Raw genomic sequence first — 18,242 nt, forward strand, 5'->3', positions numbered from 1 at the left:
GGCCCGCGCGGGGATTGGCGGGGGCGCCGGGTTTGAACGGGCGGGTGGAGGCGCGGCGGTTGGTGTGGTGTCGGAGCGCTGGTTGTGTGGAGAGCTGGAGCTGGTCCCGCTCCGGGGTTCTGCTCCCGGCCATGGCCGCGGGTTTCTTACCCGGCGCGGCGGTGTGGGAGCTGAGCTCCGCCGTCAGCCCTAGGCGGCGGCGCTGGGCCGCGCCGGGGGGTGAGGAGGACGTGGACGAAGCCCCAGCCGTGCTGGTTCTGAGCCACTTCTCCCGGCCGCCGTTCCTCAGCTTCGGCAGTCTGCGTGTCGGCGCCTCCCGCACGCGCCTCCTGGGCATCGACAACCCCAATGTGGAGGACGCCGAAGTAGTCGTCGACCGCTTCCCGGCTTCTGCCAGGGGTTTCAGCATTGAGCATCGCCGCTTTTCTCTGCAGGTACCGGGCGGGGGGTGGGGGACCCCCCGAAGTTGCGACAGGGCGCGGGGGCGTGTATGAGTGTGTGAGGCATGAGGGGACCCTGAGCCGTGCCCTGCGGGCAGGGGTGCTGGGCGGTTCCAAGGGCTGGAGGCGAAGGGAGGCCGGGCCGCTCCCCGCCTGAGCCGCTCGCTCTTCGGTGGCAGAGAAAGCCCTTCCGCCGGTGTGAGGAGTGTTACTGGTTTGCAGCGTAATCCTCCCCCGGGAGAACTCACGCGTCACCTGGCCGCGTAGTGCTACGTATTTAGGTAGCCGGTACCCCGAAAGCTGCACCCATGTGGAGCTGTGGGTGGTGGTGGGTGCTGTGTTCATATCTCCCGGTTCGCGTTAAAGGGGAAGAGCTGGAGCTTTAGATGGCGGGATTAGACCTCTCGGGCCCTGGGGGCTGTCACAGGCTACGAAGGCAGCAAATCCTGGCTCAACAGAGGGTTTTTTTGCAGTATGGTAAAAAAAAAAAAAATTAATTGTTCTCTGTGAATGTGGTTTTAAAGACAGATAAAAGAATAAGAGTTGTTTAAAAAATGACCTCTCAAAAGTTGGAGGATGTTTGTTTAGGCAAAAGGCTGAGGGAGCTTGTTGTGAAGAGGATACTAATTCACTGTTCAGCATGTTAATTAATAATAAAATAGAGAGCAAAGCAGAATCACAGAATCGTATAGGTTGGAAAAGACCTTTAAGATCATTGAGTCCAACCGTAAACCTAACAGTACCAAGACCACCACTATACCATGTCCCTAAGCACCTCATCCAAATGTCTTTTAAATACTTCCAGGGATTGCAACTCAACCACTTCCCTGGGCAGCCTGTTCCAATGCTTGATAACCCTTTCAGTAAAGTAAAATTTTCTAATATCCAGTCTAAACCTCCCCTGGCACAACTTGAGGCCATTTCCTCTTGTCCTATCACTAGTTACCTGGGAGAAGAGACTGACCCCCACCTCTCTACAACCTCCTTTCAAGTAGTTGTAGAGAGCAATAAGGTCTCCCCTCAGCCTCCTTTTCTCCAGACTAAACAACCCCAGTTCCCTCAGCTGCTCCTCATCAGACTTGTGCTCTAGACCCTTCACCAGCTTCATTGCCCTTCTCTGGACATGCTCCAGCACCTCAATGTCTCTCTTGTAGTGAGGGGCCCAAAACTGAACGCAGTATTTGAGGTGCGGCTTCACTAGTGCGGAGTACAGGGGCACGATCACTTCCCTAGTCCTGCTGGCCACACTATTTTTGATACAAGCCAGGATGCCATTGGCTTTCTTGGCCACCTGGGCACACTGCTGGCTCATATTCAGGCAGCTGTCAACCAACGCTCCCAGGTCCTTTTCTGCCAGGCAGCTTTCCAGCCACTCTTCCCCAGGCCTGTAGTGTTGCATTGCATGGGGTTGCTGTGGCCCAAGTGCAGGACCTTGCACTTAGCCTTGTTGAACCTCATACAACTGGCCTTGGCCCATCGATCCAGCCTGTCCAGGTCCCTCTGCAGAGCCTTCCTCCCCTCAAGCAGATCAACACTCCTGCACAACTTGGTGTCATATGCAAACTTACTGAGGGTGCACTCGATCCCCTCATCCAGGTCATTGATAAAGATATTAAACAGAACTGGCCCCAACACAGAGCCCTGGGGAACACCGCTTGTGACCGGCCGCCAACTGGAGTAAACTCCATTCACCACCACTCTTTGGGCCCGGCCATCCAGCCAGTTCTTTACCCAGCAAAGAGTACACCTGTCCAAGCCATGAGCAGCCAGTTTCTCCAGGAGAATGCTGTGGGAAACCATGTCAAAGGCTTTACTGAAGTCTAGGGAGACAACATCCACAGCCTTTCCCTCATCCACTAGGTGGGTCACCTTGTCATAGAAGGAGATCAGGTTGGTCAAGCAGGACCTGCCTTTCCTGAACCCATGCTGGCTGGGCTTGATGCCTTGGTTATCCTCTACATGCCATGTGATGGCACTCAGGATGATCTGCTCCAGTAGCTTCCCCGGTACCGAGGTCAGGCTGACAGGCCTGTAGTTCCCCGGGTCCTCTTTCTGGCCCTTCTTGTAGATGGGTGTCACATTTGCTAATCTCCAGTCAGCTGGGACCTCCCCAGTTAGCCAGGACTGCTGGTAAATGATGGAAAGGGGCTTGGTGAGCACTTCTACCAGTTCCTTCAGTACTCTCGGGTGGATCTCATCAGGCCCCATAGACTTGTGAGTGTCTAAGTGGTGCAGCAGGTCACTAACCATTTCCCCCTGGATTATGGGGGCTCCATTCTGGTCCCCATCCCTATCTTCCGACTCAGGGGGCTGGGTACCCCGGGAACAATTGGCCCTGCTATTAAAGACTGAGGCAAAGAAGGCATTAAGTACCTCAGCCTTTTCCTCATCCTTGGTCACTGGGTTCCCTCCCCCGTCTACTAGGGGCTGGAGATTCTCCTTAGCTCTCCTTTTGCTGCTAATGTATTTGAAGAAGTATTTTTTGTTGTCTTTTACAGCAGCAGCCAGATTGAGCTCTAGCTCAGCTTTGGCCCTTCTAAGTTTCTCCCTGCACAGCCTTGCTACACCTTTGTAGTCCTCCTGAGTTGCCTGCCCCTTCTTCCAGAGGTCATAGACTCTCCTCTTTTTCCTGAGTTCTAGCCAAAGCTCTCTATTCAGCCAGGCTGGTCGTCTTCCCCGCCGGTTCGTCTTTCGGCACCTGGGGACAGCCTGCTCTTGCGCCTTTAGGACTTCGTCCGTAAAGAATGTCCAGCCTTCCTGAACTCCTTTGCCCATTAGGGCTGCCTCCCAGGGGACTCTGTTGACCAGTCTCCTAAACAGGCCAAAGTCTGCCCTCCAGAAGTCTAAGGTGGCAGGTTTGCTGACCCCCCTCGCCGCTTCTCCACGTATCAAAAACTCTACCATTTCATGATCACTCTGCCCAAGACGGCCTCCAACCATCACATCACTCACAAGCCCTTCTCTGTTCGTGAACAAGAGGTCCAGCGGGGCACGTTCCCTAGTTGGCTCACTCACCAGCTGTGTCAGGAAGTTATCTGCCACACGCTCCAGGAACCTCCTAGGCTGTTTCTTCTCTGCTGTATTGTATTTCCAGCAGACATCTGGTAAGTTGAAGTCCCCCACAAGAACAAGGGCTAGCGATTGTGGTGCTTCTCCCAGCTGCTTATAGAATAGTTTGTCAGTCCCTCATCATCCTGGGTGGGTGGTCTGTAACAGACTCCCACCACAATATCTGCCTTGTTGGCCTTCCCCCTGATTCTTACCCATAGACACTCCACCCTATCGTCACCATCATCGAGCTCTAAACTATCCAGACACTCCCTAACATATAGGGCTACCCCACTGCCTCTCCTGCCTCGCCTATCCCTCCTGAAGAGTTTATAGCCATCCATCGCCGCACTCCAGTTGTGCGAGTCATCCCACCATGTTTCTGTGATGGCAGCCATATCATAGTTTTCCTGATGTACAATGGCTTCCAACTCCTCCTGCTTGTTGCCCATGCTGCGTGCATTGGTGTAGAGGCACTTCAGCTGGGCTGTCGTCCGTGTCTCCTTCATAGAACACCCCTTGTGTGCTTTGAGGTGTCTCACTGGCATTTCCCTCTTGGCTCCTATTGCCTCAGTATCCCCTAGCTCAACTCTGTTCCACTTCGGCTGTGCCCCAGTGTACCCTGCGCATCTCAGAGACACAGGCTGAGTGCCCTCACTGGCACCCGCTCCCTCTAACTGTGGCACGTCATCCCTCAGCTTCCCTCGGGCAAGCCTGATATTATCCCCCTCCCCCTTTGAGTCTAGCAGGCTTAATCTAGGAATAAATCTTTACGATTCCCAAGGAAATATAAACTATGGTTAATCCAATCAATGCTGATTTTTAAAAGGACAGTTTAGACAAACATGTATCTATGGTAATCTAGAATCTCCAAAGTCTTTGTGAGAGAGGAAGAAACTGGAGATCTCTTGCAACAGTGTGCTTATAAAAACAGGCTGGACTCTCACTGTGAAGTGTTTGAATAGCAGCTTCCTATAGTAATTGATGAATACTGTTGTTGACCGGTGTTACTGTATAAGCACATATTGAATTAGTTTGTATGTTTTCATTAAATGCTTCTGCCTGAGGAGGTGGAACTCCTAATTCAATGCTCAAGAGATTGGTCATTTTCACACTCTGTTTTTGATTTTTTTGTCTGAGGTATACCCATTTTTTTGGTCTGTTAGTATTGAAATCAGCAGACCACCAAAATGATTCAGCAGAGGTCACTTGTGCATGAAGAATCTTCACATAGATCATACATAGCTCCACGACTTCCTTGTTTATTTGCAGTGTCTTCATTTTTATTCAATGAACTTGTGTGTCAAATCTTATCTTTGCAGGTCATTTGACTAAAAAATTTGACACTTGTATTTAGATTCAGCTAAGGTCCTAAAAATTAACCTGTGATTGTTAGTCCAAATATAGTTCTTTCAAAATTACTGTAGAGGACTTATTTGTTAATATGTGCAAAAAATTATGTAATTTCTTCTACTTACCTTTATTCAAATCTTGTCCTTTCTACTGTGTGTTATATTTATAGGTGTTCTTTCTTGCTTTCCCTTATAGCTTAATTAAGATGTATATGTCCTTTTAGTAAGACAACATTTCCGATAGACATTACTTAAATTTACATGTCAGAGGGGAAAATTGACATTTAATTGTTTATCATTTCATGTTATCAGAATACGTTACTTCTGTATACTGTTTCCTATTTGATTTGATTACTCTATCTTTGATGTTACATAAGTGTACCTAAGTGCTTGATATTAAACATTTCTTTTTCTCCAATAGTCAGGACAAAGAATCTTTGTTTCTGTAACATGGACACCATTAGAAGAAGGAAAAGTCCGAGAACTGGTAACTTTTGTTATCAATGGCATTGTAAAGCATCAAGCTGTGCTCCTGGGTGTGGCTGAGCAGCCTTTGAAGAAAAAGGTAAATGTGTGTTTATTGTGTGTCTCAATTCTATTACTTTGGCACAGCTGACACATACTGTTTTTCTTAGCAGAAAATTCAATGAAAGAGAATTAAAAATTGATAAAAGATGCTGTCTGAGGGAATGCTCATTGTCTTCAAAATCTTTCAGCTGGGTTGGAAAGTAGATACTGGTGCATTACAGCTTAGAGAATAAAACTAAAACATGACCAAAGAAAGCTGCTTTCAAGCCTGGAAATAACTTATGGTCAATTTTGTCCTAGGTGTTCTTTTTATAGTATTTTTAGACTTTGAATGAATACACTAGTAAAATGTTCACTTTTGCACATAAAACTTAGTATGCTGACTTTCTACATAACTTTTACTTGTGGTTCTTTTTCAGAAGAGTCTTTGGGATACTATAAAAAAGAAAAACTCTTCAGAAACATCTGTTTCATTGAAAGTTAAAAAAAGTAATTTGAAAGTTAAAAATGTTAATAAAACCTTTCAAGTTTCCCAGAAGGTGAACAGAATTAGAAGTCCACTTCAGCCTTGTGAAAATCAGAACGCAATGCAGAATAGTATATCCCCAGGAAATGACTCTCTTGTTGGCTCAGAAAATAAACTGCCTATATCTCCTATTGCACCAATGCTAGAAGAACATAGTAATACTGTTTGCACACCGCTTTCAATGAGAAGATCTACATTCTCAGATATTGCTGCCACTGAAAATGAGGAGTTACTGCCTGAAATAGATAGCTGTAACATCAAGAAATTTGTTGATGAGCACAAAGAATTAGAATCTGAAAGTGCATACAGTTCTACTGGATTAACACAACCGCCTATTTCAAACAATGAAGTAATTCTTAATTGTACACTCTCGCCAGTTTGCACTCCAGAGCACTCAGCATCTGTGCCTGTTTTAAGTACAAGGAGAATTTTAAGTCCAGATTCTTTTGTAAATGACAGTTATCAAGTGGATATAGATATAATAGAGCAGCCTGTTCCAATTCTGTCACCTGATCAATTTGTGAAAGACAGCTTGTCAGATAAGCAATCAAAGACTCCCAAACTTGAGGCAGCTTTAATATCATCTACTAAAGAGACGTATGTTGTGAAGAAATTCCTACCCTCAAAATGGAAAAGAAATGGAGGCATAGAGAGAAAAACACATGTTCATATAGAACACAACTTAAATGAAGTCTTTGAGATTCATAATGTACAATCACAGGTACTTCATTATGACAAACCTGAAGAAAATAATTTCAGTTTTCCTTCTACAGAGGAACTTCAGACTCGCGCTTCTTCTCAGAGAGACCAACCAAAAAAGCGTCCAGTTCTTTCTGCCACTGTCATCAAAAATAAGCCTGAAGCTGCTGAAGGAAAAGGAATGGAAACCCTCCAGCCAAAATCTAAAAAATGCCTTAGTAAAGCAATAATGAAATGTGCTAATGTGGTTCCTGTACATACAAAAGCAGAAATATCTAAACACCTTCCAGTTATAGGTCCCATTTCAGCTGAAAATAAGTGTCACAATGAGAGAGTAAATTCATCTCCTACTGGATCAACTTCTTTGGGTCGTAAAAGGAAAAGTGAAATATATGTAGAAAATAGCAGAGTTACAGCTCCAGTGTATGTGGAAGAAGTGGAAAGAAAAAGAACTCTTACGTCTAGCATGGACAATAAAACACATACTACTGTAAGACCATCAGCCTTCAAACCTGCAAACCGAGAGAGAGTAGGGCAGAGAAAGAAAGCTGGTGAGCAGTATTTCCTTCATTTACCACTTTCTGAAAGATGCCTTTGATTATGGAAATCTGTATAGCAAACTGAACTGTTTAAGCAACAGTCAGGAATATATTTCCTATTTCTGAAATGTAAGCCTTTGCAATTTGTTAGATATTATCTGCATTTTAAAAATTTGAAAACTAGGTCAGAGTTTTGGTTATGTAATTGGCTTCAAATTTACTTTATTCTTTTGTAAACTTTGTTAATGACAGTAACAAGAAAAGTATCTCGCAGTTCTCGAGCAGAGCCCTTGTTATATAACAACTCAAATTTACTAGAAACTTATGCACTGCACGAGACTTCTGTCATATGTACGCTTACCATTGTATTTCACTCCATTGCTGTTGTCGTGTGTTTTCAAATATGTAGTTCTCAAGTCTCGTTCACACTGCCTGCTTTTTACTGTCTGTAATTAGCTTGTTGTCAGCCTTGTGTAGATCTTTCTGCCTGTATAGTTTGCAAATACTTTGTTGCTTGAGGATCAGAAGAAGTTGACTTCTTGTATTTCAATGTATTTTGGGTTTTCTAAATGTTCCGTTCTCAAATATGCTCTGGAATAGAGGAAGGACGAGGGTCTGTAACTGAAAGAAGCATTTAATTTGCAGAATCTTCATGCAGTCCCTGCGATATAATTAACAGGAAAAATTCATCATGGCTTTTGGATCAAAATAACATATACTGCTTTCTTCAGTTCAAATGATCTCTTCTGCGATCTAGATCTGATTTGGGGCTTTCAGCAATGCCCTTTGATTTCAGGCTGTTTAAGATAGTCTACATAAAAACATAACACACTAACTGTGTTAGTGTGCAGCAGGGAAAGCTGTGTTATCTACCAGGTTATTTCTATTTGTCCATTACGGTAAGGATAGATGGGCTGGACAAGGAAGTATTTGGTGAGCCCAAAATTACTTTGGTGTCTCTTAACCCTAGTTGTAAAACACAAAAATGATGACAGCTTTGAGTTACGTTCTTCTTGACAATTTTTATTGAGAAATATAACCTGTTATTCTTTTAATTGCATAGGTGTCTTCTCTAGGTTTCACAAAGTAAAATCGTATTTCACTACTAAGTTAACTTTGAAATGCCTGTCATTAATTTAATCCATTTGAGATCCAACTTTATTAAAAATTATCAGAATGTACTTAAAATTTACTAGAAGTGCATGAGAGATTGGAATGACTTCACTTCTCTAGAAGTGAATGTTCTTTGAAAAACACTACTTCAGCTAAGCAGGAGAGTGCAACCTGTAATTTATGATCTCTATCTTTCTTGTTTCTGAAGTACTATCTTGTCAGGGGGTGCCAGGCAGCAACTACAGTACATCTGCAACAGCATACTTTTTTAATCCTTCCTTTGGTGTCAACATAGCAAAATGATTGTGCTAAAAGTGTGGTTTTTTACATGCTGAGAGTTCAGAAAGCCTAGATCTGCATTTTTTTTTCCTTGTGTTTTATTTAAGTCCTTCTGCCGCTGTGGTGGATAATACTTACTAGCTAGTGCCTTGATGCCTAAACTAACAGAAGTGAGGCTGCTTGGAAATGAGTATCAATGTAGTATGCAATCTAACTGGGAAGAGGTGAGTCAAGCCCTAAAAAGTCATACCTCTTACCCCAGATGCTTATAGAATACACATTATGTTTTTACCACTTAGCTTAGTGTTTCTAGCCATATGATAATGAATTGCAAACAGTGCATTTCCTTAGTGTATGGAAGAACTGTGAAATACAATAGCACTTATTTACTCTTAACTATTTTTCCTTTTTAATTTTAGTCAAACTGGTTTGCTTTAACTTTTTCCATCAACAGGAGATTATTGGTATTTTGCATGGGTTCATGGGGAATTATTCTAGTTCCATGCTTTATAAGTGATATGAACCTTAATACATTAACTTTCACTGACATATTTGTTCTTGATATTTGTGTGTTAATGCTTGTAGGTTCTTTACTTCAGAAAGCATCTAAAACTACCAACAGAATTAGTAAACCTATCCCTGGATTGGCTCAGTCTCACCTGACATTTGTGAAACCACTGAAAACAGGTAGGCAGACTTCTGGTATTTAGTAAAACAGTATACACTGAACTGAATGTCACAATTGCTGTACTGGTAGCTGTACTGTATTGGTTAAGACCCAACTGGTGAGAGTTGAGATGAAATACAAGACTGTACCTACAATGAATCAAAATCTAGTAGAAAAATATATGTAACATTTCACGTTCCATTTTGACTACTTGTAAGAAAATTGGTTGCAACACATGCCCAGCTGAAGGTAAATGTTACATTCCTCCAGTTTTGCCTGTAAGTGTAAAAGCTACAATACGGATATGTTCCTGGCTGACTGATGGTTATCAGTAAAATGCCTCTTCCATATCTGATAACATTTTAATACAACAACAGAATACCTAAGAAGAGAAAACTTCTTACCAAAAAGATACTGATTTTGCAAAGCTAATAATACTAAGTTGATCTGACCAGAAAAATGCATCTATAAAATGGTTCTCCGTGGATGTAATCCAACTCAACTTGGTTTTGCCCCAATATGTGCATTGCAAATGGCCTGGGTTCTAGAAATCTTGTCTTTGTTCTAGTGCTTTAATAACTTAATCCATGTTTTGTGGCTGATCTACAAGTCACTGAAGATTCTAACAATCTGCTTTTTTCTGCTATAGTGCTAAATGGAGTGTCAAATGTTAATCCTTTCCACAATGAAATGTATATTGGTTATCAAACATTTCAAGAACTGCAGAGACTTACTTTTTTTTTTTTTTAAAGTCATCCCTAGGCACCCAATGCCTTTTGCTGCTAAAAACATGTTTTATGATGAACGTTGGAAGGAGAAGCAGCAACGAGGTTTCACCTGGTGGTTAAATTTTGTACTTACCCCTGATGACTTCAGTGTAAAAACAAACACCTCACAAGGTAAGAGTACAAGAATTTTCACTTTGTCTTTTAACGTTCTTAAACATTATATAATGTACTTTATTAATATTAATGAATAGTAAGTAGTACTAGCTTAACACTAGTCCCAACTTGTCACTTTAGTTTGTGTGACATTAAGCTCTTAGGTAAGAGTAGAATTTTGGTTTTTAATTCTTATGTATCCCCTGTGTTTCCCTTTTTTCAGCCTTTGACTTAATACTGTAATAATCATAAACCACCTATTTGGTAATGTGTTTCAGTGGCAGTTATGCTAGAAAATATGGAATATGCTAAACCAAAAGCAGTTCTCGCATTGGAGACGGTGCTGTCCATTCTAGCAGAATTTTATAACCATCTAACCCTTTTCAGAGTCATATTTTCCCCTTGTGATAAGTGGGGAAGGCACACTTAAGCCAAGCACAGCATACCACGCACCTGAATGGGGAGCGTGCTCTGCAACAAGAAATACACACTGGAATGGGTGGCTGTGGCACTCCTCAGTGGGTGTTGAGTGGGGAAACCCCACCTGCTGAAAAACATTATAGCTGTCATTTTACTAAAAGGATGGTAATGTACTTTTTCCTCTGTCTTTAGCTTCAATCTAAAAAATTGAAGATAGTACAATTGATCTTAACTGAATTCCTAGCACTGCTTGCTTATGAAATAAGTGTTGTTATATTAAATATTTGACTAATATACATGTAGTTGACAATATATATTTAGTGCAACAGCTGATAAGCTTCCTGAGGGATAAAATCATTAATCATAAGGAAAATAACAAAATGTGAACTTAGAGAGGAAAAAAATAAATGAGGTGGACAAACTACCTTTATTGAGATGTAAATGCATACTTTTTGTGTGTGTTTAAACAGTAAATGCAGCTGCTCTTATCTTGGGAGAAGAGAACTGTCATAAAACCAGTGTTCCTAAAGCACCAACGAAAGATGAAGCATCTCTAAAAGCTTATATGGCTCATCGTAAGCTGAATAAGTTACGACGTGATGCTTGCCGTTTGTTTACATCTGAAACAATGGTTAAAGCTATTAAGAAGCTGGAAGTTGAGATTGAAACTAGACGTTTGCTGGTTCGTAGAGACAGACACCTCTGGAAAGATGTAGGTAAGAATACTAAAACTTTGCATCCTCTCTTTTTTTGTAAGTAGAAAAAGGATTAGTCACACACTAAGTTGATTTAATCTAAAGTAGGTTGATAAAAATTTTTATTATATTATGAAGTGTTTGCTGGAAGTAAAATTACAAGACACTCTCTTGCAGGAGAGCGGCAGAAAGTCCTGAACTGGCTTTTATCTTACAACCCTTTGTGGCTGCGTATAGGTCTGGAGGTAAGTGCAGAATTTATGGTCTATAATCAAAGCTTAAAGGACATCTAGCAATTTTTTTTAGTAGGGGATGTTTCCGGTTTCTTTGTATTTTCTGTTTTACTAATTCAGGTAGGTTCAATTCAGTTATAGCATGTTTACATCTCTTTTAAATTATTACAACAGACTTGCTTTAAAAAAACGCTTACCTTATTAAAAAGGAAAATATTTAATCAAGGAAAGTAGAAGTTAACTCCCTCACCGATAACACAAAGGCAGTTTCCTGGCAGTTTCACTCTTAACTAAATTGGAGAAAAATGTGGTTGTCTTAAGTAAGTTCCTGATTGATTCCTCAGATGCAAATGATCATACATGTTTTGAAATGAGACTGGATCTTCTGAAATTTCCTTTGGTTTTATCCTTCAGTGACTGATTTGAAAAACTGATTGATTTTTAGAAACTAATTACCATTTACTATGTCAGAATTTCAATAATGTATGTTATTAAAAAAAACCTCATAGTATTGAAGGTAATTTTTAACAGTTCTGCTTTTTCCCCCTCCTTTCATATTAGACTGTTTATGGAGAACTGATAGCTTTGGAAAGTAATAGTGATGTTATGGGTCTAGCAATATTTATCCTTAATCGCTTGCTTTGGAACCCTGACATTGCAGCTGAATACAGACATCCTACTGTGCCTCATCTTTACCGAGAAGGTAACTATGACTTCCAAAAATAGGTTATTTTTAGCACTTAATTTTTTAACTGTCACTTAATGGGTTCTATCTTTTTAGGTCATGAAGAAGCTTTGTCAAAATTCACACTGAAAAAATTGCTGCTGTTAGTTTGCTTTCTGGATTGTGCCAAACGGTCCAGAATGATTGACCATGACCCTTGCCTCTTTTGTAAAGATGCAGAGTTCAAGGTAAGAGAGCTGTGATTTGATGTTTCCCTCCAATATTGTCCTAAGACTCAGTGTAGAAACTTTTTTTTTTTTTTTAATCTGACTATGTACTTTTCTTTAACAAGTCTTGGCTGTTCAGCCTTTTGCATGAACATTCTCAAAACATCATCTCACGGTCATGTAAAGGAATTCCCAAGAAAATTTCAAGCTGTTGGTCCTGTAGGAAGGATTCCGTTATCTTGCGTTATCTGGCTTCCCTCTCTTAAAGCTAAGCTTCTACATTATTTTTAAATATCACTCTAGCATACTGCAGCTGATCTTAAACTGCGAGTCAGTTTGGTCTTTTCTGGTTGTTTTTTCTGTTATTTTGCAGTGATAGGAAAGACTATGCAACATCTGTCATACAAAGGCTTTGATTAACAAATAGGTTATGTTCAAATAAAATCACTTTTCTTGGGTTTGTACTATGTAGACAGACAGACTGAGAAAAAAGTATTCCTGAATTTGGTGGTGCTTTCAGTACCTAGCTGGGTACCTAGCCATTGTACCTAGCCAGGTATGACAATTAAAGCTGTGTGAACTGGCTAAAAAATATCATTTTAAATATTGGGCAATGCAATTTGGGGGACAAGGGATGAAAATTTGTATTCTGCTTGACAAATATTGCAGTGTTGAATTTTTTTTTTTTTTTTTTTAGGCTAGCAAAGACCTCCTGCTTGCATTTTCTCGGGATTTCCTGAGTGGTGAAGGTGACCTTTCCCGCCATCTTGGTTTCTTAGGACTACCTGTCAGTCATGTTCAAACTCCACTTGATGAATTTGATTTTGCTGTAACAAATCTGGCTGTGGACTTACAATGTGGCATTCGTCTTGTGTGCGTTGATACAGAATTATTTTGAACTATTTATTTTCTTTTATATAATACTTAATATGAGCTCAGCTAAGGCATTAAACTGTGAAATTCCCTCTGTTAGGAGAACAATGGAACTTCTCACCAAAAACTGGAATCTTTCAAGAGAACTGAGAGTTCCTGCAATAAGTCGTCTACAGAAGATGCATAACGTTGACATTGTTCTTAATGTCCTTAAAGAGCGAGGAATTCACTTGAAAGATGAAAGTGGTAAGGCCTAGAAATCAGGGTTATTCTAAGTGCATTGGAGGACTAGTGCACACTTTAATTCCCTGTTTTGTTTGATAGGTGCTTCAATTGACTCCAGGGATATTGTGGATAGACACAGAGAACGAACATTAGCACTACTGTGGAAAATTGTCTTTGCCTTCCAGGTACTATTCAATTACTTATTTTGTTTGTTTGTTACTAGTTACAAATGGGCAATAATGAAAACACCAGTCTTTGAGGAATATTTGTTGTGTGTGTGAAAGCATCTACTAATCAAATTTTAGACTGTGAAATGATCCGCTTTGTACATTCGAAGTACCATGCGAACTTTACCTAAATCTGCTAACTGTTCCCTAACAATGCAGTTTAGATAACATTTTATCTGTGCTTTTTATTATATAGAAGTTCATAGAAGTTTTTGGAAAAAACTTACTTTTGAGTTTATGCTGTATGCCAACAGAATTGATAATTAAAAATAAAATAATGTTGGTCTCAAAATGCTGGTAAGCCCTTACTAACTGAAAAGGACATTTTGAGGTTTCTCTGATAGACAATTATAGAGTAAGCTCTGAAGCTATAGCTCTTCTACTTTTTTCCATTTGTCTGAAACAGTCAATTTGAAGAAACATTCTTGAAATAAGAATGAAGATTTCTTAGGCATTATTGCAATGGCATTTCAAAGCCACTGGAAAAAACTGGAAGAGGAAGCAAAAATAGTTTTCTTAAGACTGTTTTACAAGTTGAATTGAGTCAGATAGTCTTTAGAAAATAAGTATCCAGCTGACAAATCCAGTTGGAAGAACATAAAGTACAAAAGGTAAAATAAGACACAAGTTGAGGTAGAATTTCACCAAAGCAAGACTTTCAAAGACTGTAGCCACAGAACTATCGGAGAGCCAGAAGAACATAATAAAAATCAAATGTAACAGTAGTTAAGTAATAAAATAGTTACAGTATTAAGTAGTTACCTTCCTCCAGTTAGTTCTCCTATATGCGTCACAGTTTCATTGCTTGTGATTAAAGAAATAATTTCAGTGAGCAGTGGCTTTATCCAAGCCCTGTGAATATGCTACTTGTTCTCCAGGATATGCTACTTGTTCTCCAAATCTTCTCTCACCATCACAACACCAGCTCAAGTACTCTCAGAATCCCTTAAATGAGGAGGAGTGGTACATGGACTCAGTAGAAACGCAGGCGAGACTCTGAAATTGTTGTTTCCTCTGAAAGCATGGTGAAATTACACAGGCTGTTTCAGGGAAGTTTCTTGTTTCCTCCAACTATTAACTAATGAAGTAACTGTTTTACACAGAACAGTGGGAGTGTGGGTTTAAGTTCTTTTATCTGAAGCAGTTGGTAGCGGACACTGCCATCTATGCTGGCAAGTCCAGGTTATCCTCTACTGATTCAGTGTGGCAGGTACTGCTAAGTAGTGAGAGTAGTTTCTCTTTAAAATGCCATATCTAAAGCCTCTTCATCCAGCTGCTATAATGCATGTCATGTCAGACTGTTGGTGACATAAATACAATTTTTTTTCCTTCCTAATAGGTGGATGTTTTTCTTAATGTGGAACAGTTAAAAGAAGAAATTGAGTTTTTAAAGAATGCACACAAAAGAAAAACACAATTGGGTGCTCTCAAGACTCTTCCAAATTGTTGTAGAGTACAAGAAGATGATAGTAGTAACTCTTCACCTGAAAGTTACAGTGAAAATGTGAAGCTGCTGATGGCATGGGTTAATGCTGTTTGTGGATTTTACAATATCAAGGTAAATAGTTTTGTGTACACTTCAGCAAATATATACTTTGCTGTCATAAGAATGCTTATTCTTATAGAACATAATTCTTCAAACTATCAAATATGTAGTAGCAGCCAATGGTAATTAGTTTTAAATATCCTCCTGGACTTTGTTTAATCTGATTTGCAATAACCATCTTTCTGTGGGTTTAGATGCAGCTCTCCTTTTAAACAAATCTGAGGAAAAGGATCTCCCCTTCCAGTTAGTCTTATGCATAAAAATGCCTTTGAAAAATGTAACATTTTTGCTGGAATATGGGGTGGTTTGAGTTTTTTTAATGAGCATGCATCCTAAAAGTGTTTGTGCATAAAATTTTCACCCTTTATAGGAACCGTGAGAATTAAACTAATGTTTGGGGTAAGGGGAATTCCTCTCCTCAGAGACGTTTGTTTAGAAGGGACATGTTGTTTGTTCCTTCCAAGAAGAAAAGCCCTCTTCAGAGACTTGTCTCTGGTCAGAATACAGTCACACCTGCTTTTTTTTCTGAAGGGCAAGGTAGAGCAGTTAAGACTGATGCAAGTTCAGAGCTTATTTCTGCCTGAATACCTAGTGTAAAGGTATCTATAGAAGTTTCTTGGGAAGCCTTCTGTAGAAAGATTGCTTTCTTTTTGGTTTCTTAAATGTTTCCCTTGGAGATTCACTGTATAGTGATTCACATCTTTGTTTCTGGTTTCTCACAGCAGTGTGTCACTGTACAGTGAATGTTCAAAGGAAGGACTAGTTTCATAAATTTTTGGTTTTGTTCAAAAAAAGAAATTTGCACTTGGTCACTTCCAAAGGTACAAGGTAACAATTCTATGGGCAGTTTATACTGATTGACTGGTAACAAAAATTCAAGGAACTTGTATCTTACTGTATTTTATTTAACAGGTGGAAAATTTCACAGTGTGTTTCTCAGATGGTAGAGTATTATGTCATTTGATTCATCATTATCAGCCGTGTTATGTGCCTTTGGAAGCTGTGTGCCAACATACAACTCAAACAGTAGAATGCTCAAGAACTCATACAGTGGGACTAAACTCTTCCTCCTTGTCCTCTTCAGAGTCTGATACTTCTCTAAATGTTATGGAAGGAATGTTTGACCAAAGTGAGTTATTTGATGCACAGAAATTCATATTAAATCTATTTCTTTTAAGCACAATTTGATTTGACAAACATTTTCTCTTTGCAAAGCTGTAACTGCCTCAGTTCTATACAAGGAGCTCTTGGACAATGAAAGGAAGAACTTCCAGCTGATCAATGCTGCAGTTTCTGACCTAGGTGGAATACCAGCAATGATTCATCCCTCAGACATGTCAAATACAATTCCTGATGAGAAGGTAAGATGCCTTTAGAGTTGATGTAAATGTGTTCTGCTCTCCTGTGAATGTGTCCTGCCCTTCCGTACAGCCCTTAACCTGCTGTGTTCTGTGTTTATATAGGTTGTTATTACCTACGTATCATTTCTGTGTTCGCGGCTTCTAGATGTTCGGCAAGAAACTCGGGCTGCTCGATTAATTCAGTCTGCTTGGAGGAATTACAGGCTGAAAAGGGAACTGAAACTTTCTGAGGTACTCTTTGCCTGTGCAATATTCATAGTTTCTACTTTGAGAAATACTAAATAAAGAATATAAATTCACTGTTTGGAGTATACAGGTTTATTAGAAAAATATTGGCATTTAAATGAATGAGTACCATTTTTATTATCAAAATATACATCCTTCTTTGTGTAATCTACTAAAACCCACTTTCGTTTAAGACTACTCTGAAATAATTACATTTGTTTAAAGGCTACTGTTCTTTCTTTTGTGTTCCGATTGGAGCATGTGACCCCTTAGGCCCTTTTCCCAATATTTCAAATACAAAATAGTTGCACTGCTTCCTTAAAACAAGAAGGGAGTAGTTAATTTTTAATTCTATTGATGTCTACAAGATGAAAAGAGTAATTAAACTTCTGCATGGATTTATTATTTTTGTTCAGGAGCTAAACTTCACCAGTGTTTTGAGTGGAGTCACATGAGTTCTGATATTGTGTTTCTTGCTTGTCTGGTAGTTATACCAGATCTTGTGATGGTTTTAAAACTATGACACCATTAAGGTTGATAAATGCCACCACTGTGTCTAACTGAGATACATATCACTTGATGTTGGAACAGTGTTCAACTGAAACATTCTGAGAATCGGTGGTGTAGAAGGGGTAGAGGTTGTATTTATGTGGGTTCTTTCATCAACAAGCCTAATTTTTGAGATTGCTTTAGATAGTTACTTTAATACATCAAAAATTTGAGTGAAAATTCCAGTCCTAACTGTTCAGTGGAAATTCACTCTTTGTAGGAAAGAGACAGAGCTGCTCGGGTAATTCAAAAATCTGCCATAACCTTCTTGTCTCGTCGATGCATCCTGAAGAAAGCGAATGCAGCAGTTTTCATCCAGAAGCACTGGAGAGGATATTTAGCCAGGATGATTTTTTTAAATCTGAAAAAGACAAAACTGGAGGAAGCCAGAAGTAAATCTGCCACAGTCATTCAGGTAATATGATCTAAAGTGAGATTACAGAGCAAGGAAACCCTCTGAAACGCTTAAGAAAAAGGCTTGCTTAGGGTCATTTGTTCTGCTTGCAGCAACTGATGTCTTCATGAATATGTAATACTTCCTTCCCCCCACCCTTTTGAGATGTTTTGATAGCTTTCTCTCTTCAGAGAGAAATGGTAGTGTGCCATTAAATTGACAATTAGTGAATATTTTGGTATACCATAAATATTAAAACACTGGACCTTAAACCAGTCAAAGTAAGGACTGATCAGATTGTGTTGGCTTGCCTCTTTGCAGCTGCTGAACATTACTGAAAAAGCTTTAAAAAAAAAAAAATTACTCTCCTAGTGTTATGACACCTGTGGTAGACATGTTCAGAATGCCAGACATTAGTTACCAATTGGTAGTTGGGCAGTGAATTCAGTGTGTCAAGATGCTTTCCCCACTATTACCCAAAGCTAAATATTACATTCTTAAGACTTTTTTTTGGAATGCAGATTAAAGACT

The 18,242-nt window shown here is 40.0% G+C and overlaps 1 protein-coding gene across 4 annotated transcripts in view; it reads left to right on the forward strand.

Moving 5' to 3' along the window:
- The first annotated feature begins 73 nt into the window (after positions 1 to 73).
- Positions 74 to 18,242, forward strand: part of ASPM (assembly factor for spindle microtubules) — a 34,907-nt gene continuing 16,738 nt past the window's right edge. Inside the window, exons 1-18 of one of the 4 annotated variants that reach the window (XM_072866574.1) lie at positions 74 to 434; positions 5,262 to 5,405; positions 5,788 to 5,857; positions 6,668 to 7,144; positions 9,110 to 9,211; positions 9,944 to 10,090; positions 10,963 to 11,208; positions 11,365 to 11,432; positions 11,982 to 12,123; positions 12,202 to 12,332; positions 13,009 to 13,184; positions 13,285 to 13,430; positions 13,509 to 13,594; positions 14,976 to 15,194; positions 16,095 to 16,311; positions 16,398 to 16,543; positions 16,646 to 16,774; positions 17,538 to 17,732. In XM_072866574.1, the coding sequence (XP_072722675.1) occupies positions 132 to 434; positions 5,262 to 5,405; positions 5,788 to 5,857; positions 6,668 to 7,144; positions 9,110 to 9,211; positions 9,944 to 10,090; positions 10,963 to 11,208; positions 11,365 to 11,432; positions 11,982 to 12,123; positions 12,202 to 12,332; positions 13,009 to 13,184; positions 13,285 to 13,430; positions 13,509 to 13,594; positions 14,976 to 15,194; positions 16,095 to 16,311; positions 16,398 to 16,543; positions 16,646 to 16,774; positions 17,538 to 17,732 (3,144 nt within the window). In that variant the 5' untranslated portion in view covers positions 74 to 131. Of the gene's footprint in view, positions 435 to 5,261; positions 5,406 to 5,787; positions 7,145 to 9,109; positions 9,212 to 9,943; positions 10,091 to 10,962; positions 11,209 to 11,364; positions 11,433 to 11,981; positions 12,124 to 12,201; positions 12,333 to 13,008; positions 13,185 to 13,284; positions 13,431 to 13,508; positions 13,595 to 14,975; positions 15,195 to 16,094; positions 16,312 to 16,397; positions 16,544 to 16,645; positions 16,775 to 17,537; positions 17,733 to 18,242 lie in introns of all 4 variants that reach the window. The other 3 variants (XM_072866571.1, XM_072866572.1, XM_072866575.1) reach the window with 3 other exon arrangements.

This window comes from Ciconia boyciana, chromosome 7, assembly GCF_034638445.1.
Source record: "Ciconia boyciana chromosome 7, ASM3463844v1, whole genome shotgun sequence".
In the NCBI taxonomy this organism is placed as follows: Eukaryota; Metazoa; Chordata; class Aves; order Ciconiiformes; family Ciconiidae; genus Ciconia; species Ciconia boyciana.